Genomic DNA, 27,805 nt, shown 5'->3' with positions numbered 1-27,805 from the left:
GAGGGGAAGACCAAGGAGAGCGTACATGGATCAAATAAAGGAAAAGATCAAAGTCGTGTCGTATCGGGCTGTCAAAGAGAAGGCGGAGGACCGCCAAACATGGAATTTGCTCCACCGACAAGAGTCATACTCTTAAATATATGATGATGATCGTAAATACCTACCTATGTATTAACAAAAAAAAGTCACTTGTAATTAGTTACTGCCTTTAAAAAGTATAAGTGCCTCAATGTTATTAGACTTTTTGATTCTTTAAAACGTCTTTAGGTCAATAAAGCAAGTGAAAAATTATTAGAGTTAGACCAAGAAAAGTCTGCAGCAATTTTGACAGCCCACGCAGTGCAAGTGTTATTTATAAGTCATAATTTCATAGAAGTTTCTTCAAATCGACCTTATTAATAAGAGATTAAAAATATTGAAAATTATCTTAAAATATTTTAATCTAATATTTCAACTCATACGTTCAATAAGGCCCGGGACTAAACCTTTTTACCTGCACTGACAGTGGGCCTTCTTAGCAACAAGTACAAATTCAGAATAATTGGGAATAATAGGGAGCAACTGCTATTTTTGAATGCTGGGCCTTGTTACCCGCCGGGCCTCATATGCCTGCACCTCATCTACCTTATTTATTTGTTTTACAAGGGGAAAAGTTGTTGATTAACCGCTCGTGCTAATATTGATACCCAAACAAGCGAAACATTTTTTTTTATTAAATAGGAGGCAAACGAGCAGACGGATCATCTGGTGGTTAGCGATTACCGCCGCCCATGGACACCCGCAACACCAGAAGGGTTGCAAGCGCGTTGCCGACCTTTAAGATGGGGGTCTTTGAAGGTTTGAAGGTCGTATCGGACAGTTCATTCCACAGTTTGGCTGTTCGAGGCATTCACAAATTCAAACATTCTAAAATTGAACCACGAGCGTAGTTAGTGGTTCGTAAAGTTGAACCTTGAGCGTAGTGAAGGTTTCAAGGGACGAAGGTTAAATAAAATTTTCACCACATCAGCTCGTAAAGGCCCTCTTGATTGTTCGTAACGGATAAGAAAAGTGGCAATTAATTTGATGCAAATTTTGAGTTGTTACCGTAGGTAAATTGGATCAGTTGGTTGGTAATATTGACTTTAAAATGATAAATATTGAATAACGTCAGTTTGAAATTGATTTTATGATAAAGTAAATATTATCGGAGATGATCGCTCTTAAAAAATATATGTCGCTAGTCATTTATAACCTAAAAGCGCCAAATTACGCAAAATTATATTGAAATGACACCTGTGTATTGAATTTGAAGAATACTTTAACAAGGGTAGTTATCTGTATGACAATGCACCTAAAATAATTTTCAAATGTATCTATTATTTCTGTACTTAACACGATAACGACTTCTACGTAAACGAAACCGCGGGCAATCCCTAGTACATATAGAAATAAATAAGGGAAGGTAAGTTTTCATTAGTGTACTGTGTAAAATAACTATTTACCATTGATAATAATTTTATAAACGCTTTGCGTATTTTTAAGGGCACCGCGCTAACCGCTAGCCCGCGACCGTCGATCGCTGCCTCCTGCCACGGCGCACAGCGCGGCGCGCGCAAACGCCGCGCGTTTGAAATGTAACTTAATATAAGCTCGGAATGCATACTTACGTATCAGTATTTAGTGTCGCCGTGATTTTATATTTCTAATCTTTTGTGTGAGAAGTAAGATCTTTATTATGACCGTGTAATATTAACTCTACAAACTTTAATTCAATATTGGCTATACTGCTTAACGAGAAATCAATATCTAGACAAGCACATTGTCTACATTTCTAACTTTTTACATGTATACTAAGTTGATAGATAATATCGTAATTTTGCAATATCAGCTACTCTAATTCTGTATTTTCATAATAATTCCTGTTTTTACGTTCACCAGAAAGCAGCTGTTCCAGATTTCTAAAAACCGAATAGTGTGAATAAATTAAAGTGTTATTGAATATGTTAAAGTTTTTTGTAACTTTAATTTTATATTTACATAGTTATTTAGCAAAAATTAAAAATTTAAATATGGCCGAACGCTCCACCTAAAATTTTCTAACTTTTTACATGAATGTTATTTAACATGCTTACAATAACATATCAAAAAAGAAAAAACTTTAATGTTATCAAAACCCATTTTTGTTCCACCGCTGGTCTAGTAGTGAAAGAAACGCTAATGCCTCTCTGTCTGTCTGACCTTCCAACCTAACGGCTAAACTAGGCCTTATTGGAATTAGTCGGTTTCCTCATGATGTTATTCTTCACCGAAAAGTGTATATCAAATGATACTTCGTACCTACTTAAATTTGGAAAAACTCGGTACGAGTGGGTGTTTGAAACTCGAACGCTCTTATGGTAACATTCCATTTCTAACCGCAGCTGCACTACCGGTACTGAACGCGTCGCTGTCATTGTCAATTTCCATAGTAAAATTGACAGTAGTGCAGCTGTCGTTGGAAATGGAATGTTACCCTAAGGGTAAGCTCGGTTTTCGCCGCTCGTTTAAGCCGTCTCCGTACAAAATACTATTCCTCCTTATTTAGCCTTTTATTATTTTGTATGGAGACGGTCGCTATGAAGGCACCACTATCCTGGGAAACATTATAGCTTTACCGCTAATTAATAATACCTATACGTAGATTTCTGAAGAAAAATTAACAAACGCAAAAAAATAGGTGTCCTCGAAAAATCTAATATTTATATACGCGTATAGGTCGTTAAGTCGTTGAACCACAAACAAAAGGCTAACTACAGACGCCGTTGTGGTAGGACGTGTATGATACCTATAGTTCGTTTTTTTAGCATTAGATAAAAGGAAAGCAATCTTGACGTGTCTTTTAATTGAAAAACACATTTTAAAAATAAGTTACGGCAAATATGTAACAATTATGAATCTAATACGATTATTTATATGCTTCTGCTTTCATAAGTAATAGTTACTGATTTATTAAAAGCATTTTTCAATTAAAAGACATGTCAAGATCGCTTATCTTCTTTCAAGTTCTTTCTAATGCTAAAAAAAACGAGCTATACGTAATTCTAAATAGGTATATAATCATTTTTGTGACTTCTGGCTATACTAAGTTATACTAGAATTTGGTTAACCTTATAAACTGAAATAAATATTATGATTATGGAACGATGCAGCTGTACGGAATTATGACAACTAGAGAACAAATCAAATTACTTAATATTTTTTTTTTTGTGTTATTATGACTTACCTAGTAGTATGAAGTCATATTACTATCTAATAGAATTAAATAGGTACTACTACATATAACATATAAATACTTTATACTATACTTCTACTCCGCCAACTTTTGGACCTCTCCTCATAATCTCTTGAAAACCAGACATCTTCTTAATACGAATACACAGTAAAGTGATCCAAACACGGATTAATATGTAAATACGGCATTGAAGCAACGCGGTAAAAGACAAACCAGACACGAACCAAGATGCCAATTCCAACATACATTTTGATGTCAAAATGATATCTACATATAAATGATGATTATGTTATTATTTGCGCTTGTATTTCGCTCGTATTAAATTTGTTCGTAGGTACATTATTTATTCTCGCGATCGAGATGCACAGACGAATGATAACAAAATTATATCATTTAGATATTATTTTGACATCAAAATATAAGTCCGAATCGGCCTCACAAACCAACTTTTTGCACGTCTAGATCGAAGTTTTGCCCTTCGTCTAGCCTTTTTACGAAGCCGCATTTACTGACTGGAGGAGGTCAGTCTAAAATGCTTAGTTTTTTTCTATAACTACATTGCTTGCTTATTATTAGTTGGATATCTACTGTGTAAGTAAATTGAGTTAATACATTTTTACTCGTATATGTACAGTCGCCATCAGATATATCGGAGCGGCCAAGGTGTTCACAATAACTGAACACGCACTCTAACGCTCTATTGTCATAGAGGCGTGTTCAGATATTTGTGAGCGCCTTGGCCGCTCCGATATATCTGATGGCGACTGTACGAGTAAAAACTACGAGATATTAAATAGAGCAAGATAACTGCAACGATTTTGATAACACACGCATTGTAAATGTTATTGTAAAAGTCATACTTGTATGAAATTATGCCAATTAAATAACACTTGCACTGCGTATGCTATCAAAATCGGTGCAGACTTTTCTTACATAGGGTCATTGTGCTAGTTTTCGTCCGGTGTCAGTTTCCGTCCACTTGACGAAATTTGAGTATAAACCTTCATTGCTGCACAATTTCGGACTTATTGTATCCTTAATATCTAAACAATTTATCTATCCACATAAAAATTATATTTCGCAAGTAGCAAATTATAAATCAAATGTGTTATTTACCAATCCGTCAAGTGGACGGAAACTGACACCGGACGGAAAACTGACGCAATTACCCTATGTCATTTTAAATCATTTTCAGGCACAAAATTTCCCAATGGGTAGAATATATTTTTAGATTTTTGGAATAATTTTATTACTCACACATTTTTACTGCCATTAAAAATTATAACTACAATAATTTAAACTTAACTTTAGAACATATTTTTAGATTTTTGGATTAATTTTATTACTTACACATTTTTTACTGCCATTAAAAATTATAACTACAATCATTCAAATTTAACTGAAAAAGAAAACATTATTGTAACTCAGAAATCTCAGAATAATTATCCTTTGGCATTGAAATACAAACAAGTATCACTGAAATATGTGGCGTTCCACTGCAAAAGGTACCTTATGGCGGCCGGTGCTTACGTCGCAAAGCGCCGCAATAATTGGAGAGCGGCGTTAATAATAGCGTAAGCGCCAACCCCCTTAAGGTACCTTTACCCGTAGGACGTCACATATGTATAGCACGATTTAACGCAGCCATAGATTATAATTAAATCATTAGCTCAGCATGCTAATGACAACCCAGACTAGACGATGATGGACGGCGATGCCTGAAAATAGATATTACCGGGAGGATTGCTATCGTGTTACTGATAACAGATGTTTTCGTAAATCATATACACGGTGGCTAAAAAATAACTGCATTCCCGTTGCCATGGGATTGGGATTATACTGAGCAACTTTTACAAATCGTCCAGCCGAAATATATGAAACCGCCAAATATTTTTTTCGTGATTTCGGGGTTGATTTCATAGTAAAAGTTGCTCAGTATAATAACAAAACCTCCGTGACAACGGGAATGCAGTTACATATTTTTTAGCCGCCCTATATAGGTAGTTAGAACTTAGAACTATATTGGTTCAATTATTTCATAGTTAGACAATTTTTTGTGATACCTCCTTACAAACTCTGATTTACTGCATCAAAATGAAAGTTTTACAAAAAAAAAAACATAACTTACCTTAGGTACCAAACGTATGACAAAAAACATTAAACATGAATTTTTCTGAAAATTCGAAATTTACAAATCAGAAAATATTTTTATTTCTTACACTATTAGTAAGATGTTTCAAATTGACTGGTGTGTTTTATTAGGTCGGATAAAGCGCAGCTAAAGTTAGCAATACTACTGCAAGATTTTTTGTTAGCCTAGTTTGGTGTCCCACTGCTAGGCAAAGGCCTCCCTCCTCCTTTCCTCTACTAAATGCAATGCAATTCGAAATCTTATTTTTAATAATCTGTGCCTTTTATACCACGCCGATGGCAAACAAGCATACAGCCCGCCTGATGGTAAACGGTCACCGTCGCCTATATCATCATCATCATCATCATCTCAGCCATAAGACGTCCACTGCTGAACATAGGCCTCCCCCTTTTTTGGGGGGTGAATGCCATAATCGCCACGCTTGGCAGGCGGGTTGGCGATCGCAGTCGAGTACGCCGAATTTGAGAGACGCTGCTGCCCGTCCACCGCTGGTCTTGGACGTGGTTTAAGGACACACCCGGGTCCAGGACATACCCGGCATGCACGTTGCCAGCTCTATATTAACTTTAAAATTTATAATCCTATTGTTTACATCGCGTATTTAATGAAGAATCTCGACTAAAGAATAAACATAGCTATACGGTGATGTAATGATATATCTTGGAAAGTATGATTCAATAACATACAGACTTTCTATCGTGCATTAAATGTTCAGTCAGCTGTGCAGAGGGCCTATCGCACTTGTTAAATCGTACGTAAGTGTGACAGGGAGGCAACACGTCGAACGTGATTCGCGGTAGGCCCTCAGTTATAATGTGAGCACGATGCGATACATGATGACAATGTTCTAACGGACGTCCGTTCTTTGACGTTGGACCCGTTTCAAAAAGAACCCTGTATAATCACCCCTGCCCCTTGCCCTGAACCCTGTATCTTTTATATAAAAGATCATAGTGTGTTAGAGTCTGTGCGGAAAGAGAAGAGTCGTGAAATGTATGGGATCCAATACATTCTACGACTCATTTCTTTCCACACAAGGTCAATATTGAAATTATAGTCTGTCAAGCCATTTCCGTCAGTACAAAAAAGCGGCAAATTTAAAAAATATTGGCGCTAAGGGTAATCGTCTCATACAAAATTTGAATTTCGCGCCTTTTTCTACTGACAAGTTGTTTGTCAGTAGAAAGTCTGACCGATTATAATTGTATTAATAATAATGCAAGCCACATTGTAGAAAATTAAAACTTAAATAAATTAGGTTGTAATTAGCAAAATAAATAGAAATTGCAATATAGTAATTATTATAATAATAGAAATTACAAAAAACACACTATAGTAAAAGTGTGTTTTTGAGGAACACATTTAAAAGTCTACACACACTATCATAATAGTGTGTTTTTGCAACCATAATTGTTACAATTAAGAAATTTCGATACTTATAGTACAATATACCATTTTTGGTATCACTGTTTTCAGTGATCGAATCTGCCGAAACACCAACTACATACTTAACATACAATGAACAACCAAAACAATTACATTCGATTTTCAAATATTTGATTTAAACACAGAATCGCGCCTTCACGCATGACCGCTCGAGGGTCGAGCAGCTGGCTGTCACTGGCCACTCGGCACGGCATTCCGATATAATAAAATGAAGATCGGCGTCTGGTAAAAAAAAAAAACAAATAGACTATGGTTTATTAATAAGGAAGGGTCGGTGCCTTAGTCTGATTTTGAGTTACGGAAATTGAAATGTGTTTTTAACGTTTTCTAACATAACATTTGGGCACCAAAGGTTCTATTGGTAGGTATGTAGTTATGCAATTTTTAGCAATAATAGGCCAAAAAAGCATTAACGTACTCCTAAAGTAAGTACATAGTACATAAAATTCTCTAGCACATTTTAGTCAAAAAACTGCACCGTTTCAAAACCGCGAAATCGGGAATATTTAGGTACCTATGTCTTTGAAATTGTACCCAAACAATATTGATACCTATTTTAAATCGTGATGTGACACATTAGAGATTTGATTAAAATATTCTCTAGTTTTCATTTGTAAAATAACTACCTATGTTGTTAAAAATATTATTAAATTGAAAAATCGTGTTCGTCTGCAGAAATTATTTGAGTATGTTTTTAAGCAAAATAAATTAGATTAATTATGTTTTAAACGCGTTAAGTTATTAACACCGAGTGAACCTATTATAAATTCCGTATTAGGTAATTAAAGCGAATTACGAAAAGTGCACTGATAACGCCCTGTATCAACAACCTTGAATGGAAGTAAACTAATCGTTGATTCGCTGCAAATGAATTACCTACATAGGTACTTAGTTTAATTGTATGAGCGTACAATAAGAGTATGATGCCTAGTCTAACAAAACATGGTCGTCTCTTCCCAGAGTGACACAAGCCTACGTCACAATAACATGGCCGCTATATATAGCTCTATCGCATATTATCATATAGCGCTGTCGCATGATGACGTAGGCTTGTGTCAGTCAGGTCACCTAGAAAAGACGGGAAGAGAGTACCAGGCGGAGTATATTATTATAGCATGGTATGATGGGTACCCATATTATTTATGGACTTGAATTTACTGTCGCCCCGATTTGAACTTTATGATACGTCAAACAGTATACTAGAAATGATATAGATTAACGTCAAATGTGACGTTTTTTCAAACAAAAACGTCACTTTTGACACTGACAGCCGTATTCGAACAATGAGATACGTCAAATACTAGATATTGAAACGATATGGATTAGATATGTCAGTGCCAAACAAGTGTCAAAATTTACATTTCTTCAAACAAAAACGTCACTTTTGACACTTGTTTGACACTGACATATCTATTCCATATCTTTTCAATATCTAGTATTTGACGTATCTCATTGTTCTAATACGGCTGTCACACATCTAATTCATATCGTTTCTAGATCTATTAATTAACGTATCATAAACTTCAAATCGGGCAGTGTGTGAAGAAAATCAACTGTAGGTATTCACGCTCTAAGAAACACATTAGGCGGTATTCAAGTTTTAGAAATCTGGTTTAAATCGGTATTCTGTGCGAATAACTGACGTCACATCACTAATCGAGGTTCATCGTCTTGCCATTGCACTAAAGGCCCCAGTACACAATGGGCCACCGCCGGCCATTCCAAGGGACGCATTTATGCGTTAGAGGGAGCAAGTGATATTGCTATCTCATTCTACCGCATGGCTGCGTCCCTTGGAGTGGCCGGCAATGGCCCATTGTGTACTGGGGCCTTAATAGGTACCATACATGCTCTTAGTAAGCATAAGTTTTTATTTAATCGATATTATAAGATTTATAAGTATTAATTATTTCAATTTGATTTCTAGTCCAAGTCAAGAGTGCAGTAAAATGATATTGAGTGCTGTTATCGAGTGAATTGACCCAATGGCCTTATAATCATAAATCTGGTCCATATTAATTACTACCTAGATTATACATTGAGGAAGGTCTTAGCCATACTTATATATATATTATTTACTAGCTAACTGATGTATTTTGTGTGAGTACCTACTGTTAAATGTGTTTCTCAATATTATATACCTGTATTACTTGATATTTAAATATTATTTCATTTCCCAATGAAAATTTAAAAATAATACATAACGTCCATTTTGTAATGAAACCTGTAATCTGAAAGTTTAATGTCATTAATTTCTTAGTGTTATTAATTTTCTTGGACATTTTTACTATGTAATTTAGGTATGTACCCAAGCGACTTCTTTAAACTGTTAAAAATCATCACCTACTGATTTTTACTTAAAATTATACACCGTGTTTTTTTTGATTTCCGTTAATTTCAAGGGTGCATTCCTGAACTTTCTCAAAGACAGCGATATTCTAATTAACTCCATTTCGAAGATAATCAATAATTTATTTTTTTCCTATAAGGCCTCTACAAGCGTGTACACTTGCCTTAGGGCCGGTTTACATATTGATTAGTGTTTAGAATGAGTTCATACATTTGCTACTAAACTTAAGTACAATCTCGGTCGATCGATGTTCGAAATGACATTGATATGTCACAGATTTCAATTGTTTGGTTGAGTTAAATGTAATGCCCGTGTTACAACAACGCTATATGCTACAGTTCGTTTTTTTTAGCATTAGAAAGAACTCCGCAGAAGGAACCGTGCAGTTTTTATCAGGGTCGTTAATTGTTAATAATTATTGAATTATCTAATGTAGCATGGTCAATACATATAATTTACTTCAAATTGTTACCGCTAAAAGTGCCAGATTTAGAACCACAAGCGAACTTCTGCGAAGTTCTTTCTAATGCTAAAAAAAACGGACTATACATTTAATTAATTTTTAAAATTATTTTTTTGTTTTAAAAAAAGCAAAAAAAAATTTTTTTTAAAGTTAACTATGCCATTTAGTTCTCTTAAACGTTCTTAATCATACCCCGAAGTTAACGGAATTCAATAAAAACACGGTGTTACCTATATATATACATATATTTTAAATTAGGTATTTATACCTACCTGTAGTTATGAAATTTATATTTACTTATATTAAGTATGTAAGTACATATTTATTGACACTTTAGATCGAAAGAGCTGCATTTATTCTGAGTTGAAATAGCATAAAAATTTACAAATCTAAAAAAAACGTAGGTAGTCTACAACTACAACTGTTGTACTGATATACTTTACACTTAAATGTGCTTCTCAACATTATACATCTATATTACTTGATATTTAAAATGTAAATTGGCGTTATTTGATTGTTATACTAAATATTTTACTCAACATAAGACTAAATTTAATTATCTATCCGATGAAGTGAATTTTTTTCCTGTTTGTCGGAAATACTTTCTACCTTTTTGGGATTTGGTCTGCAATATTCGATACCTAATTAACACTAACTGATTAACAGTCCGCCGGACGGTATCGGCCTGTCAGTTGTTCGGAACTATCAAAATTTTGTTCTAACTGACAGGCCGATACCGTCCGGCGGACTGTTAATCAGTGGGCCCCTTAAGTCACCTAACACAATATATAATAAAGAATGCCAGTAAACAAATACATGGTAATTTGGATTGACACCTAATGTTTTCTTATAATTGTTAATGACCTAAAAAATGTTTAGCAGAACTACCAGGTTGGTAGCCAGGCAATTATCATTAGTAAGTAATTAGTAAAATCAGAGGAACTACACTGAGGTACTTATAAAACAATTTTAAACCACTGTTGTCCTTATCTCATCATCATCATCATTCATCATTTCAGCCTATATACGTCCCACTGCTGAGCACAGGCCTCCTCTCATGCGCGAGAGGGCTTAGGCTATAGTCCCCACGCTAGCCCAATGCGGACTGGGGACTTCACATACACCTTTGAATTTCTTCGCAGATGTATGCAGGTTTCCTCACGATGTTTTCCTTCACCGAAAAGCTAGTGGTAAATATCAAATGATATTTCGTATCTCCTTATCTATCTGTTATCAATTATCATACGTTATTAAAATTACTTTCTTGGAAAAGGTCTTGGAGTTTTTTTTGTATTTTTAGTGTTCTGTATTATAGATTCAATATTTATACACGGTGGCAAAAAAATAAATAGGATATTCCTGTTGCCAGGGAGGTTTTGGGGTGACACTGAGCAACTTTCACTATGGTATCAACCCCGAAATCGCGAAAAATTTACCCCCCATATTAGAAAATGGAACAGCCATAAAGTATGAAATAGCCAAATCTTTTTTTTCGCCATTACGAGGTTGGTACCAAGTAAAAGTTGCTCAGTATAATCCTAAAACCTATGGCAACGGGAATGCAGTTATTTTTTAGTTACCCTGTACGAGTATACCACTGGTTCCAGGATTCTGAACTATCAATTCTGAGCTAGAACTGCATGCAACACCTTTCCTAATAAAAAAATAGACAGGTTTAGAGCTGCACTGCACTCTACAACTACATATAGGTTAACAGAATTTATGCAACACACGCTGAATGAGTCGTGTACAACTGTACATGCACACATTTCCATATCAGATATACCTATGCGCTTTACATAATTATAAACATTTAACAATTAATATGACTTATTGCGGAATTGTTTGATTAACAAGGCTATTAAAATAAAAAAAACATTTTTAAATGGAGCAATGTCACAAAGTGAGTGGGATATGAAATTTCAGATTTCATATAGGTACCTACACACATAGGTACTCATCATAAATCCTCCATGATGCGTTCAAAAACTGCAAATTACAGTCAGCATAAAGATAAACTGTGGGCCCGATTCGGATTTTGAAATAGACTTCTATTAGATATCTTTTAGATATCACCAAGATACGATAACGATATGTTTAAGATCTAACCTGTCAAATTTGACATTTGCGCGATTCTGGAGATACTGCGCTGCAAAAGAGAACTAAGTAGTTAATATCTAAACTATAACGTATCTAGTACGTGTCGTCTCTTGTGAATATCTTGAAGTTCGAATACGGCAGTGTTTCGTTTACAGCAAATTTCTTACCTGTGAAAATATTATTGCGTGATAATTACTTCGATATCGATTTAATAATGACATTCAAATTTCAAACCTTTGATAAACAAAGGAATTTGTTTTGACCTCATTAGGGTTCCGTACCCAAAGGGTAAAACGGGACCCTATTACTAAGACTTCGCTGTCCGTCCGTCCGTCCATCCGTCCGTCTGTCACCAGGCTGTATCTCACGAACCGTGATAGCTAGACAGTTGAAATTTTCACAGATGATGTATTTCTGTTGCCGCTATAACAACAAATACTAAAAACAGAATAAAAGAAAGAAATGGGGCTCCCATACAACAAACGTGATTTTTGATCAAAGTTAAGCAACGTCGGGAGGGGTCAGTACTTGGATGGGTGACCGTTTTTTTTTTGCTTTTTTTTTTTTTGCATTTTGGTACGGAACCCTTCGTGCGCGAGTCCGACTCGCACTTGCCCGGTTTTTTCTAGTAGTCGAGATGACGTTTTATTGAGTGTGTGATCAAATGCCGCAGTGGCGGTCATAACATGCGGTTCCTGAACACATCATAGAGAGCTTATAATACATATTCTTATGTGTAAATAAATTAGTAGGTATATGTGACTACACATAATTAGGCATTAAAATACTCGTGTGATGTTTTTAGAGTTAGACCAAGAAAAGTCTGCAACTAGTCTAGAAGTTTGACGTTTAAAATAGGTAACACTTGCACTGCGTGTGCTATCAAAATCATTGCAGACTTTTCTTGGCCTAACTCTATAGAACTCGCTTTCAGCTTTCAACGTCAGTCACTTTTCGTACGTAGCAACAGTAAAGAATGATTGACGTTAGACTGGGCTGGGCCCGGGCCGGTGCTTCCGGCGCTTACTTTTCTATTGCCGGGGTCACACTTTATCATTGACACTTTTCACGCGGCCACACTGGGATTATCGCAGTAATCAACGGTGATCCCGGCGTTTCCCGTTAGTGTGTGGCCCCGGCATATGACAGATGACAGAAACGAAGCGCCGGAACGGCACGGGCCCGGCCTGGTCTAATGTGAGTCATCCTTAATGCAGCTGCAGATGACATCTAATCTAAACCTCAACTTTATTATTATTATTTAGAGCCCACTATGTCCCACTGGGCAAAGGCCTCCCCCCACTTTTTCCACTCGTCTCTGTTCAATGCTATATCTAGCCAATCTCTCGAAAGGAGTCCAGGTTATCCCATCCTGACCTCAACTTTATTCGACATTTCATAACTAAAATAACATATAATCTAAACATAAAACTAAATAAAAACTTAACTTAAATATAAATATAAACTAAATAATTATGACAAACAAAAATATATTAAACTAATAACTAACTTTATTCTATTTTATATTTTTTTTACGATTTACTAACAGTATTTTACTTACTCATACGTAGTAAACGGCAGCCTTGAATTTCAATTGGGCAATCATACTTGTGTGATCACTCGTAATCAACAGGTTTGTACACCGTACTGGTAATTAGTAACGTTTTAACGGTACGGGTAGGTGTTTCATGTACGGGATTTTAGTATAACTTTGTTAGGGTTGATTTGATATGCGTGTATTTATAATATTGTACGAAAAAGAAACGTCTTAATTTTTTTTTATATTAACCACATAATTGCCAGCGTTTTTTATCAGTCTTCATAATCAATTAATCATTTAGAAATAGGTAGCTTTGTTTAAATGCTGAACATATATTAAATAACTGTAGAATGATGTATGTTTGAGAGCGCGCAGGGAAGAGTAGGGTTTTGACTTTATTTAATTAAATACAGACTTTATTTAATTAAATACAAACTTTATTTAAAAAAATAAAGTGTGAGAATGCTTATTGCCCTGTTTTATTATCAATAATGCATGTATTAATAAACATTTACTTTATTTATCGGGTAAATTTTCAATGCATAGTAAAGTAACACAAAAAATAATACTTAAAACATACGAAAATAGTACCATTTGTTCATGACATAATTTTACCGCATTTAATGTGATTGACAAGCTTATTATTATGTAATTCCAATTGTGTCCAGAATACATATATTAGAATTCTACAAAACCAAGGGGTTGTAGAATCATTAATTATAGTGATTGTTATAATCCAACAGTCTGTTTGCACGACAGGTGTCAAATATGCAATACTAGAAAAACAATTCATGTCGCTTGGTCACAATTTATAGTTAAACAATTACATAATATTAAAGATCTATATATTCGTACTAATTGTTTTCGTTGCAATGAAGACTTTTGATGTGTGCACTATGATAGGTACTACGTATGTAATTACAAAATACGAAGTATCACATGGTCTCTATCAGAGCAAAGCAATACCATTAAAAAAATACCAAAATGTACCTAAGTAATGAAAATTAAAAAAGCATGACAGTTCAATAATTATTATGATGAAAGTCTGATTAAATCACTATTTTCCATAAATTAAATTGAAAATAGGAATTTAAATATATTATTTAGATAGGTAATTTTGTAATTGTCTGTTTGCTATTTTTTTTGTAATTCGATTTTAAGAGACTGAATACATCTCCAACTTACCAGGTATAGAATATTTAATTATGGTGGTTTATTTTTATTGCTTGTAAAACCACTTGTGTAAAAGTGCCCTTGTGGCCTATTTGGTAAATGTTTAAGCTCGAGTTTAAATGCCCATAAAAAACAAAAAAAAGGTAATAGCATAAAGCATAAGTAATGAGTATTCTCTCATAGCGTTCTCTAATGTAATTAGTACTGTCTAGCGGTCTGGCTCTATAGTTCGTTTTTTTAGCGTTAGAAAGAACTTGCAAGAAGGTAAGCGATCTTGACATGTCTTTTAATTGAAAAACGCTTTATAAAAATATAAAACTATTACTTATGAAAGCAGAAGAATATAAATGATCGTATTTGTTACATATTTGCCGTAACTTATTTTTAAAATGTGTTTTTCAATTAAAAGACACATCAAGATTGTTTACCTAATTTCTAATGCTAAAAAAAACGAAGTATAAGGTCGGAAAGGGATTAAAGTCCAGTTGTTTTCGCCCCGGTTTAATCTTTCAGAGGGATTTTATTGCCATGGAAGCCGAGGATTACATTACTTAATAAATCTCGCGTACTTAATATATTTATGTTCATTTAATAGTATCGGATATTTTGAACATATGTCACTAAGACGAATACAAATGGAAAAAAGTCGAGTTTCATACCTTATTATTTGACTTTAATTTTTTCTCACGTATTGTACAGTCAACAGTAAAATTTGGGTGTAGACAACTTACTCAAAAAATGTTCCATAGTTCTTATTTAATTCACTGACATAAGAGTTATGGGACATATTTTTGAGATGATTTGTACACCCCTATTTTTACAGTTGACTTTACCTAAATATTTGAAAAGCGAGTACTCCGAAGTTTAGAAAAATATACAGACATGTAGTCGAATAACTGACTTCTCGTTTAATTGTTATATCGATTTAATAACATGGAAATGGAATGAAAGTATTGTTAAAGTTCACTATCACAGCGTCCTTTGTTTTACAGGAGTTTCAAAGGGATAGCGATTGAATACATTGCGTAGGCGTGTGAGTGTGGCATTTAAGTTTCTATTAATATGGTGCACTCGTGGTACTTTGAAAAGGTTAAGATAGGTACTTTATATGGGAAAAATTATCAAAAGGCACGGATTAGAGTGAGGATAATGAGGTATCCTTTGCAAGGGGCGCATTGGCCCCCTCCCCTCCGCCCTATAAATCACCGAACTTACTTATGTATGGGAACGGGCGCAGTTTGGCGCGCGCCGCCGGCCTCAGCGGACGTCTGTGTACCGTGTTCGAGTATGTTGCTCTGTTTGGACAAGTGCTAAGTTGATCGTTTGTGATACAGCTCGTTCGGGCTCGCATTATGTGTAATTAACAGTTTGATTTGTACACAAGTGCATTTATTGTTCTTACGGATTGTTGGTGCCACTGGATTGTCATTTGTCATCAGGTAATTTAATTGATGATTAATTGTTGTAACTTTTTTTTCTTTAGAATTTTTTTTTTAGTTTTTTTTCTGAAATTTTTGTTTTGAATTAAATTAGAATAGGTGAAGCGTTTGTGACTTTTAAACGTTGTGAATGCGAAATTGGAATAAATGGTAATTTTACGGAAATAAAGTTTTTGATAAGCGTGACATAACTGCCTAGTCTTTCTTTAAATTTCAAGTGCGTATTCCATTTTAAGTGACTATTTTATTTTACTTCAAGCAGATTCTGACTCATGGATTAATAAAAATGTCAAAAGTGAATTGATGATAATTTAAATGAAAAATGTCTTCTTATTGTTTATTATTAGGTAAGTAGGTACCTAACCTATTATGGATAACAAAGAAAAACCGGATATTGGTAAATATTGCTAAGCAAAGGAACAAAGAATAAATAGTAATGTAAGATGATAAGTTCAGGTGAACTGTAACTTACCATGTTAGAAAGTAATTAAAATAATTGAAGTTAATTAAACATTAATTAGTTAATCAAGATTTATCACAAGCAGATAATTAAGACAGTGATATCTTTATTGCTGAGATATTAATTTCAGACGTGTTTCAAAGCTGTCCGGATAATTTTTACCTGACCATCCCCTTTTTCGTTGCCGTGATCATAGCGCGCCGTCTCTTTCCCTCCTCGTGCCGCAGGAGCGAGCGAGACGGAAGCAGGCGATTCGGATTCGATATCAATTCTAACGCTTTTAGAATAGGCGCTTGGAATTTCTTCATTTTCAATTATGATCGCATTGACTCGGGCGAGCCAGTCAATATTAAATATCGAATAAATGATTATGATTATGATTATGATTATTACGTTATGTAGGGTGTTTCGTCAATGTATGATAGACATGTTTTTTTAATGTATTACGTATGTTCTTAACTATTATTGTAGGATGTCAAAATGCTTATGGCGTTATTCATAAACGCTTGTCAAATCTAACAAGCCCTTGTTAATAGTTTGTTCTCATACGTAATTATGACATTTGTGGATTAGCTAAGTTTCATGAATAAAGGAGTTTAGGCACTAGTTAATAATCAAATTTATGTGTAAATATGTATTGTTTATTTAAAAAATAGGTTACTACACTTACTAGTATCTAAAAAAATCTCACAGTTTGCAATCCCGTGCATCATTATTTGTTCAGCGCTAAGCAATTATCCCCCCCCACTACCTTTTTTTGTCGCGTCGCACTCGCTCCAGCCAGAACTCTAGCGTCCCGTCTAACTGTTTCGCCTACGGTCTGGTATTCGCCTAAATTCTTATTACCTACTCATCAGATGAACTTCTGATTTTATCGCTTTTAACTTTATAGAGTTCGTCGTTACACGAGTCCGGCTTCTGATCTTTCTTTGTCTCAAGAAAGGTTGACAAAGCTTTTCCTTTCTAATGAAACACAATTGATATCGTAAAATGATTAAACGACCTTTTAAAAGGGGGGGATGATTCCTTTCATTATTTTTAAACCTGTAGAAATAATACCTGAATAGACAGATGGACGGAATGGAGTCATGGAAAAAAAAACAAAAGAACATTTCACAATGACAAAATAGTTATGCTTCCACCCATGAGGTTTTATAATCTTGTAGAAAATTTTACTTAATTTAGGTAACGCCCGTATTACCTCGACTCTTTACAATTCGGAATCACAAAGGAGTCTGATGAAATTTGCGTCATTGACAATTTCATCTGGACTAACTGCTGAGAAAAACGTCTCAACTTCGTTGTTAATGGCTTTGTCTTTCAAGGTTGATCCCTATTACTGAATTATGCGTAATTTAGGCTTAATGGATCATTAATTACATGAATAACTATTTGATGTACCAGCCTACTGTATTACATATTTAGGCTACATTTTTCTATTAACCTTGCTGTAAAAGTCCTCCACTAGCACGGAAAATTTTCTGACTCGTTTTTCCGACGAAGCTCGAATTTTTGCGGCATCAATGTATTAATTGAGCGATAAGGAAGGAACTGATGTCTCAGTCTAATACGATCTACCTACGCACGCTACGTACGCATAAGTACCTTCCCCATCCAACTTTCTTCCCGTGGGAAATGTGCCAAGAGCGTTCCTAGGTTTCTTACTGCGCGAGGAGCCTTAATAAAGTTCCTCTTAACCACCTATTTTGTATTCATTCTAGGAAATTAGAAATTTGCTGGAGTCACGCTCATTAGGTCATCGGGTGCAGGTAAAATTTTAAACGTTTTACTTAGAATCACCAGCGTTATCAACTTTGTCTCGGAGTTTGGGTGGAATGTTTAAATTCCTTTCATTCGACCTTATCGTGAATGTGTAAAATATAAATTCGTCGTCGAAGTTACGTAATGACGTCACTCAATTAACACGTCATCTCGACATGCTCCGGTAAATTGTCAGAACGGAATATTCGGACGGCATTAAAGAGGAAGTAATACACAAAGCCAATAACTTTAAAAAGAGCGTCAACTACGTGGCCATTACGCTTGATTTATTCGCGCGGCCATCCATTGTCTGCGCCTATCACCGCTACAGCTTTATATTCGTAAGGTATAATGTATATTACAGCAGTATGGTAATTTTGATTAGTCCTCATGATAAATTACGCGGTTCCAGGCTTCCACCGGGTCCCTGTCGACGATTCACGGTTGCGTTTTAACGGTTATTTCGCTTTGCGCAAAGTTTTCACTGCTGAATTCGTATTACCAGTTTAAAGTTGTCGTATTCCGCAATTTTAACGAAGTAAATATAATTGTGGATAAGTAAATAGATTAGAAGTTTTGCCTTATCTAAATGGACTATGACATGGAAATTGCTATTTTTGTTCTATTTGCAGTTTACAGTCTTCTTCATTGTTTATTTTAGTTCACTTTAAGCACGTATCGTTCTTTAGTTGTTTCGAAAGTACATTTTGCGACGTTAACATAGTTTTCCCAAGCGGACGCGTCGCTGCGTTGACCTAGAAACGATTTAATTGTAATAGATGCATATGTCGGTTCTTGGATACTTAATGCTTATTGCATAACATTTGATCGGACGATTGTGTAATTTATCTCTGTTCAGTAATTCAACAGGCATTAAGTATAAAACGTTCATCTTCTAGATTTGTTATTTTCTTTGAGTCCATTATGGCGATAACAGTCCTATTGTCTTAACAACAGTATCACTTTGTCAAAGGGTATTTGGACAAGCTGTTTGTTTTATGGCAAGCAATTCATAGAGATCAGCACTTGTACGATATAACCCTGTTAGCGTATCGATCTACTGCGCACGTTTGCTTAGATGACTGTCATTTGCAAATAGCTAGTTTCGGTTAAATTAATGTAGTCAAACCATTGTTACTTTCTCAAATTGAATTGGTTGGTTATGCAATATCTTCTTTGTAAAAAAAGACAGGTATAGTTTTAAAAAGAAGAGTTCTCAATTTATTGGTACTGTCGGTAATTTGTTGTATAAGAAAATAAGTTACTCGTCGTTGTGTTATGGTGAGGCTATTAAGGGCAAGCTAGGGTCGGAGAAAGTGTCGGTGCGGCTTCAACAGCTTATTCTTTACCCATAACTTCTTTTTAACTGCTATTTCGATTTAAATGACATTCTTAACATTGTAGGTAGCTTAGCTTGTTTGTCTCCCCATTCATATGAAAGGTTATCTATTTATGTTACTGGGATCATTGTTAAGTAAAAGTATTGAACATCAAAGTCACCCACTCGCTCCCGATCAACCTATACCTATACTTCAAATCTTCCCAACTCCCTTTATACGAAATATCGGCACACAGTTATTCAATGTGATAATATTGAACTGAAATTTGTTATCAGATATATACATAGTACGATAACGGTCTGATAATCCGAGCCACCATGACATAACTCGTTAATGAATGCAACCAATAGGCCGGTTTTGAATATTCCGCATACAGTCTGGTTCGTGATAGTTTAAAGGTATCCGGCAATCTTGAACGACCTTGCAGCCTTATTAACACTTGCGAAATTAGAAGACTACTTCAAAACCAGTACCAATTAAGATTCACAGACTGTTAAGTTCCAAAGTTAACTTAATCACGACCCTTATTGCAATTTTTGTTTAATGTATGATAGTGCTCGCACTTATTTACCTACCATGTGTTTATCCGTCAGCGTCACCCACTTAGATAATATCTAAAGCTTGGATTAAAAAAGGTCCGCGTTTTGGTAGCATTTCAAGCGCATACGTTTCATGCCCCCAGCTCGTGCGAGACAGAGAAAAGAAAGTGCAGGTAGTAGTAGGCAGCGGGTGAGCCGGGCAAGATTTATTAGATCGTAACTGGTGGGGTCGCGCGGCGCACTGTCGCCGCTTCAAAAAAACCGGCCAAGTGCGAGCCTGCGGCGGGGGCTTCTCATTGTCACTATTTTACGGTTTCAATTGCCCCCGTCTCTGGGCAACTTTGAACTGGTGTGAGTTCGACGGCGAGTTTCGAAGTCAATCTGTTAAATTTAATTTCGTTTAGCAGTACCAGTTGGTACGGGTACAGTGTGATACAGTGTGGTCACTGTATATATACTTAAGGATTTAAGGTAGTTTCCCTCCAGGGCCCGACTTATTTTTCCACACTGTATATACATTGTATGTAAATAAATGTTTTTTTCTCATCTGTTCATGAGTCGCAATCAGGCAGATAATGTTGTCCCGTTAACTCACTCCGTCACCTCTCCTAATATTAATCTATTGCGATAAGCGGTTTGACAGAGATTAGTAGTGTAATTATTTAGGTCTATCATTGTGTTTTTATATAAGCACTGCTTTAATCAAAACAGAGAATGCCCCGACAAACCAGCAGAATTTCGGCTTTCTAGGTCAAGCGCTTCGAAAGTTGCAGTTTCGTGAATTTTCCATAAGCTCTCTGTTACTGTCACTAGAACCCTTGTGGTTCACCCGTTTCATGTATGATAAGTTTATGTTTCACTTTGATATGCTTTTATGAACCCGGGCACTGACATGATTGATGATTCAAACCAAGAATTGTGGTTAGTTGTGCACGGAAAAAATTTCAAGCGATTGACATGGAATCATACCAATTCCAGTGTAAACCGATAACTTAAAATCGTATCAATTACAATACAGGTACCTACGTAGGGTTTTATATTACAATCCAGGCAAAATTTTAATTAAACCTCGTCACAGTCGCGATGGGATTGCGTAGTTTCCTGTAATTTCCGTTGCTAATGGCGTCACAATATGAGAAATATTCAACGTTTTTGTTGAAATGTTCCTAGGTTTACTATTGAAGTTTCCAGACGAGGATGATAGGTTAGAAACAGTCGTTTTAGAGCAGCGACACGTATCTTGGAACGACTTTCCTTTCAATAATAAGATCGAGCGCGGCGGGGCTAGACTAGACATTATTAAACCCAAAGTCACCGCATTGCTTACGACAACCAAACCTAAGACACTTGGCTAAATTTCCAAATCAATAATCAAACACAATGTTCAGATAGTGATCTCATCGTATGATTTTCTACATATTGTTGACAGTATAGTACTCTTATAAAATGATTGGACTCTGACAGTTTCCATTTTACTTTGTTATTGGGTCGGGAAATCTGGGAGGGTCGTTGTTAAAACCTTGAAGAGCCCTCCATGTTTTCTCGTTACCCTGAAATACTTTTATCAGGCTGTGTAAAGACGCATTCCAGTACAGGTGGTGTTTGATCTTCAGTTTATATTTACCTCTGAATTATCTCCTTTGTTGATGTTATTTTCTCTAATTTGTTTTGTAATTTCCTGGTCTGTTGTTGTGACCTAGGAAGTGTAAGTCAGAAAATTAATTTGGTAATCTATTAATTCTTCTTTGTCTATATCTTCAATGAATAGGCTCTTGCAGCGTAGTTACATTTTGCGTCTCAGGTGACCTCTACTGGGGATTTCACTTTTACAATATTGTTGTGGGCCGATGGTTTGGTGGCCACGGCAAACAGTTGAGCCGTGGCTGCAAGTCAATAGAGTCCAAAATGACGGGGCCCGACGTCACGGCTTCCTCTCCGCACGACGTATGTACGTAGCCGTGCACGAATGACGCAATTGGCTTTTTCAATGTCTTATCTACAGTGAAGTGAAGTATGTTGTCATTGTCATTCGCCGAGCGATCGCCGCGCTGCGCACGCGTCGCGCTGTGAGCGGTTTATTTTTGTTTCACTTCTCTTTTTTACCGTCGTCGAGGACAAAGTGACGGATTGCTCGCTCGTATTGTGCCAGTGTTTTGAACTTTGCTGTGACATTGAGCAGTGTTTAATCAGCCCTGTGATCATGCTGGTTTCGGGAGTGTTCGTCTTGACTCCTGATATATCTTTCAGGTGGGTGTTCGAACTGTGTCGCTGTCAAGGTGTCGCTCCGCTATTTTGTTGTTCAGTAAAGTACGCTCCTTTGTTTTGCTCGTGAATCGCCGCCTATAATAACAATCGTAATTAAAAACAAGCTCGTTCCGTGACAAAACATGGACTTATTGCCTTCGCGGTGTAATAAGGTCATTAAATCGTTCACAATCTTTACCTCGCCGCTTTGTTACAATTAGTTTTTGAATAACGGCCAACGTAGGTGTGACTCAATGATGACACTACACTGAAAATATTGAGTCCAATGAATGAAAAGAATATGCTGTATGAAATATAATTATATGTTCCTCGTACTTTCGATTCGATAGTACACAGATCGCCTGAAGCGATGAACAATTAGTTTGCTTTCCCATGAGTTTTCCGATTATATGCGTCAGTGATTTTGCGTGGGTTTTCCAATTGTGTGTTTACTGGTAGTTAATTAATACCTGGCGTTGATTGTTGCAGGATGACGCCGCAGGAGGAGCGCGACGCCCGCGGCGCGGGACTGGCCGACTGCGCGCTGGCCGACGCGCTGGAGGACGACATGTTCGGCCCGCCGCGCACGGAGCCCGCCGCTCGCCCCAAACTCTCCATGATCTCCGCCCGCCTGCGCGCTAATGAGGAGCGCAAGCGCGTCATAGAGATCTGCTCTCAAAAACTAGAGAATATCGAGGACCCCGCGCGTGACTTGCGTCGGTCCGTGTGCATAAACAACACATACTGCAGACTGAGCGAGGAAGCTCGCCGCGAGAAGGAAGCGCGCAGACGCCGCGCGCGGGAGGAATGTGACGACTCCTGGGTCGGCAAGAAGGCGCGAAGGGCCGTCGAGGACGAGTGCTTAGCTCTGCTCGACGCCATCCCCGAGCTCGGCGACGCAAACCTCGGCTGCGCGCAGCTGGCGCGCCAGCTGCCCCGCCAGGACGCGCTGCTGCCCCCCAGCCTGCTGACGGTGCTCGACTCGTGACCGCGCAGGCCGGCGCACCTCACCCCGCTGTGAAGCGAGCGCGAGTGAGCGCTCGTGTGACCCCGAATGCGCCCGAGTCGCTGACCGCATTACCGGACACTGTTCGGAAACAAATGTGTCAGAAGAGCCTGCGCGGCCCGGTATGCGCGGCGGCTCGAGGCGGGACAGTGTGTTATCATGAACGTTACCCCGGACTGACGTTTAGCCAATTCTTTGTTATTAAGGAGTACTTACTTTGTTAGCGTGTTTTTTATTATTTAGTGAAAGTTGCTCAGGCGCTACCGACGGGCGCGGTCCAATTAGTGTTCAACGATTTATTTTTTACTATCGCACAGTTGAAGTGTTTGGTTGGCTATGACGTCGCGTCGTGTCGTGGGACTCGGCGAGTTAATGATTCACATTGGAGAATAGTTCTAAGCGATTATAATGTTACATTATTGTACTATACATAATTTAAAGATAGTGATTAAGAGATAGTGCAAAATGACTGGGAACGGCTGTGCCGATGCGTTAAAGTATTATTTTTATTTGAATAAGTTTAGTACGGGAAGTTCGGTGCGAACTAACCGAAACACAGACAGTTTCTAAACATCCGATCACTTGGAAAGTAAAAGTGCATTGCGCTGCACATAGCGTTTAGAACGCGAGGCGCTCTACCGCGAGTTACGTTAGGCGCGAGGAAAAAACACCTTCAATGGTCTTATAGTCGATCTACGCGATATCTGTGAACTAGTCGACAACACTCGACGGCCGCGCCGGCGGTATGCGCGGCACGATTTTGTCACGTACCTACCGCTTTCCTAGCTTTACTCTTCCTAGTGACGGAAAAATTGAGTTGATTTGTTCTGTCTATTATATTTTAAAGCTGTTACCGTCTTATAAGGATTATATTTTGTTACCAATGTGTTTGCTGTTTGTTGCAAAATGTTACTCAATATTATTTTATTGTATTATGTGTAGAAAAGACTAAAAAAAACATAAGAGCGTAGGTATCTTATCTGAAACAATAAGGCTGTTGGTAATCAGACAGATTGTGCAATTCGTGAAGAAATCATTGGTATTTTCCATGTAATTTTCTTTGGAAATCTTAATTGTCGCAAAATATATTGGTAGTGGGCCGTTTCGCCCCTCTGAATGGTAAATAGGTACTCCTGGGGTGGCGAGGGCCGGGTGGGCGGGGCGGGGCGGAGGACAGCGTTCCCAGCACTCCTGTGATATTAGCCTAGCCTGTGTGTCGTATTCGTGCTAGTTTCCCAAACGTTTGGACATTGTGCTATGTATCAAAAAATATGCTTTGAAAATTGATTCCCTTTCTTTGGCCATTTTATACGGATTAACGGGATTTTGAGGCGATACGCCGTTAGCATTTAAAAATTTTGACATCGTAATGTGAACGTTTAAAAAGTAGAGTTTTTTTATTATTTGGGATTGCGTTTGTATGTTAACTTGATAAGCATTTTACTGTACCTATACAACTAAGTGCTTGCCGGCCATCGCCCTATTGGGGAGGCCGCGTACGTGATTTATAAGGCCAGAACTCGACAAAATTAGGGTGTTCCATATAACACGAGACGTTCCAACACTGTTCACACGATATTCAATTGGAATTGCAACCAAACGTATTTTACAAATGAATAAAACGCACATAATCGTAGGTAGTTTTTTCAGCGTAATGTAATTCTACTGGCCACGTTTGATAACAAAACAAAGAAACGAACAAGTACATAATTATGTAAATGACCAAAATGTATCGTAGAATTTAAGTAAATATTAAGGAAATCATTTTTCTCCGTCGTTTCCATCGCGCCAGCGATATCTCTGCGAATCGCGATGGACTCGAAAATTCTTCGTAAAAAGTTTTCCGTACAAGAAATACCGTCAACCGATTCTTATCTTGATAGCGTCACTTTTCTGGTCGACTGTACTCGGTACGAGTAACTAAACTCCTAACTCAGTTAACTTGTAAAGTGTCGACACAGTTTTGCGCAAATTATTTCATCTGCTTACGAAATACGACTATACCATTATTTAAAGAAGTTGACAATCGTTACGATAAATACGTTTCTTTGTTATTCCTTTTCTTTTGTTTCTGTTTGAACTGGCCGAGTTGAATCACCAGTCTTATTTGTACTTAACAAGATCATCAAGGAGTTCTAATAGAAAATTAATGTAATTTCCTGTTACGTCACATCAAACCGCTGAGGTCTTCTACTATATTTCGAGGTAGTCTGTTTATCTGTATAATTCTTTGAAATTCGAACGTGGCTTCTAGAAATTTCTCCTCAAAGAGATGTGAGATTTTAGTGAAATAAATAAGTAATGCCGAGCCTCTAGTTTCTAGTTTAAGGAGAGTCGAGAAATGTGCTCGATTGAGTTAGGTTTACAGAAATGCCAACGTTTTATAAGTATATTTTATTTTTATCGGAGTACGTTCAAACAAAATAAATGCTTTGATATTTTAAATTTGTTTTCTCTACTCGTAATGTTGGCTGACAGGATCTGGCGAGTCGAATAATGCACAATGGCGTTGAATGTTTCTAATAAATACTCTGTTTACCAGACATACTTATTCAAGTTTAAACTATTTGTTTTGTTTATTTAAGTCACTTTAGTTTTATTTTGTTGTTGATAATATTTGTTTCTGCATTTATTGCGTTTTTTCTCACAAATGATGAAGTATGTTCCTGGCATTCTATTTTAAGCTGGATGCGATTGGCGGAATGGCGATTTTGTACAATATTATATCCGTAACAGATAATTTTATTTTTAGCTCCTGCCAACCGCGCCGGCTTTTAACAAATTGTGAGTTTAGAAATGTGGAAGTAATACTCAAACGAAGCGGTCATTCGAACGCATTATACTTTATGAAACCTGCCAATGATGTCGAACACAATTTCATTATATTCATAAATGTCTCAAGTAAATCTCAAGTTGCTATGTATTTCGTAGAACAGTACTTAGATCAATATGCCATATATTATTTTGTATCCATTCAAAGAACACTTCCTTTGTATTCCTATATTGTAACTACTAAGTTTTCTCTTTTTCGAGGAATATTTGTTGCAAGGGCTGTTTCCGAACGCGGAGTGAAAATATATTATTTTGCCTCCGCGCCATCTACGATTCAATGGATTAGTCAATTTAGTATTAAAATAAATAAATAATTTGAATTAGAGGCGAGATATTGCGCGACGTTTGTAAAATAAGAACGTTTTGTAAATGTTATAATAATTTTATTATTGTGATTAGCTGCTATTTTATAAATGTTTCCTGTCATAGGTTAAGAGATCATTAAATAAATATTACTTAAACTGTAAAAGATTTGTTTTCTTTCCACGAAAATTAAACAATAACCTCCTACTCACCTAATAAATATTTAGGTACCTACAAAAATGACGTATTTAACAATTTATGACTACTTTTATGTAAGTAGTTAAATTGATGAAAGACCATCTTAAACTAATACCTAATTTATAAAGTTTAATAATACTTGTTAGGTAGGTACCTACTTGTTTGTCATGGCTGAAAACTGCATAGAAGCGGGTGAAGTAAAATCTAAAAATAGGTATACAAAATAGCACTTAATACAAGTTATACAAGGTTACAAACTATACCTACAAAGAAACAAGACATGAAAACTGAAAACAACAAATTTTAAAGCTAACTAAGAAATTAGCTAGAGATAGACCTAGAAAAGTCTTCAGCGACTTTGATAGTCCACGCAGTGCAAGTGTTATTTTTACGTCATAATTTCATAGAAGTTTGGCGTATAAAATAACACTTGCACTGCGTAAGCTATCATAATTTCTGCAGAATTTTCTTGGTCTAACTCTATCAAGGACTTTATAAGTTTATATACTTACAACCTATTACAGCTATAATATAACTGCGCATCTGTAGGTACTGGAATATCCAGTATTGTGTCATGAAAAACTTCGGAAAAATACATTGTAGGTACTCGTAGTAAATACAAGAAAAACAAGTTTGATTCTTTGTCTATCCTTTGATGTGTCGGTATATTCTCGAAGCTAATCCTAACATGCCCTAACGGATAACAAATCCTAACGTTGGTTAAAAGTAATTGTAACTATACCTGAAATCAAAGTAATCTATCCGTAAAAGCTTACACCCTCCTCAAAATGATTAAAGCTATATCTAGATACAGCTATTTGATACCTATTCAAGAACCATCTACAAAGCTTTATTTTTGATTAAAAATAAAGAGTTGATCCGTTTGGGAGGTAAGATGCTACAGACATACACACACTTAAATTATATCATCACTCTTTTTCCGTTGGGGGTTAATATAAAAACACAAAACATGACACGGGCAGGAGGGGTAAGCGAGAAATCCGACCAAAATATAACCGCCTCACATAACAAAATGATTCTGGCTCATACCGGGTGTGGCCTGTAATATGAGCAAAAATTTAACCTGTAAGCTGTACTCCTCATACTGACCAACATTTTTTCAGCTACTTTTAAAAATAACTTGTGGTTTGATTTTAAATACACTTTAAAGTTTATTCTAAGACGCAATGTATTGCGAATTTTGTT

General features: G+C 36.4%; 2 protein-coding genes across 3 annotated transcripts in view; both read left to right on the top strand.

Annotated features, from left to right (window-relative positions):
- Positions 1-27,805, top strand: part of LOC134671419 (V-type proton ATPase subunit D) — a 354,138-nt gene that overhangs the window by 264,317 nt on the left and 62,016 nt on the right. The window lies entirely within an intron of this gene.
- On the top strand, positions 15,708-26,567 carry LOC134671385 (uncharacterized). 2 transcript variants are annotated; one of them, XM_063529226.1, is made up of 2 exons: positions 15,708-15,916; positions 22,750-26,567. In XM_063529226.1, exon 2 carries the CDS (start codon positions 22,751-22,753, stop codon positions 23,246-23,248), a length of 498 nt encoding a protein of 165 aa, XP_063385296.1. In that variant the 5' UTR covers positions 15,708-15,916; position 22,750; the 3' UTR covers positions 23,249-26,567. The 2 variants fall into 2 exon arrangements, with proteins under 2 accessions (XP_063385296.1, XP_063385295.1); XM_063529225.1 differs by lacking the exon at positions 15,708-15,916 and adding an exon at positions 22,027-22,263.

This window comes from Cydia fagiglandana, chromosome 15 (assembly GCF_963556715.1).
Source record: "Cydia fagiglandana chromosome 15, ilCydFagi1.1, whole genome shotgun sequence".
Classification (NCBI taxonomy): domain Eukaryota; kingdom Metazoa; phylum Arthropoda; class Insecta; order Lepidoptera; family Tortricidae; genus Cydia; species Cydia fagiglandana.
The sequence above is the reverse complement of the archived record's forward strand: the minus strand, read 5'-3'. Positions and strand labels throughout refer to the sequence as shown.

Excerpts from the sequence above, each read along its gene's own strand:
- LOC134671385 (XM_063529225.1), top strand. The coding sequence starts at position 22,217 with ATGCTGGTTTCGGGAGTGTTCGTCTTGACTCCTGATATATCTTTCAG. Across the intron at positions 22,264-22,749 it reads ACTCCTGATATATCTTTCAG|GATGACGCCGCAGGAGGAGC; the intron begins GTGGGTGTTCGA and ends TGATTGTTGCAG.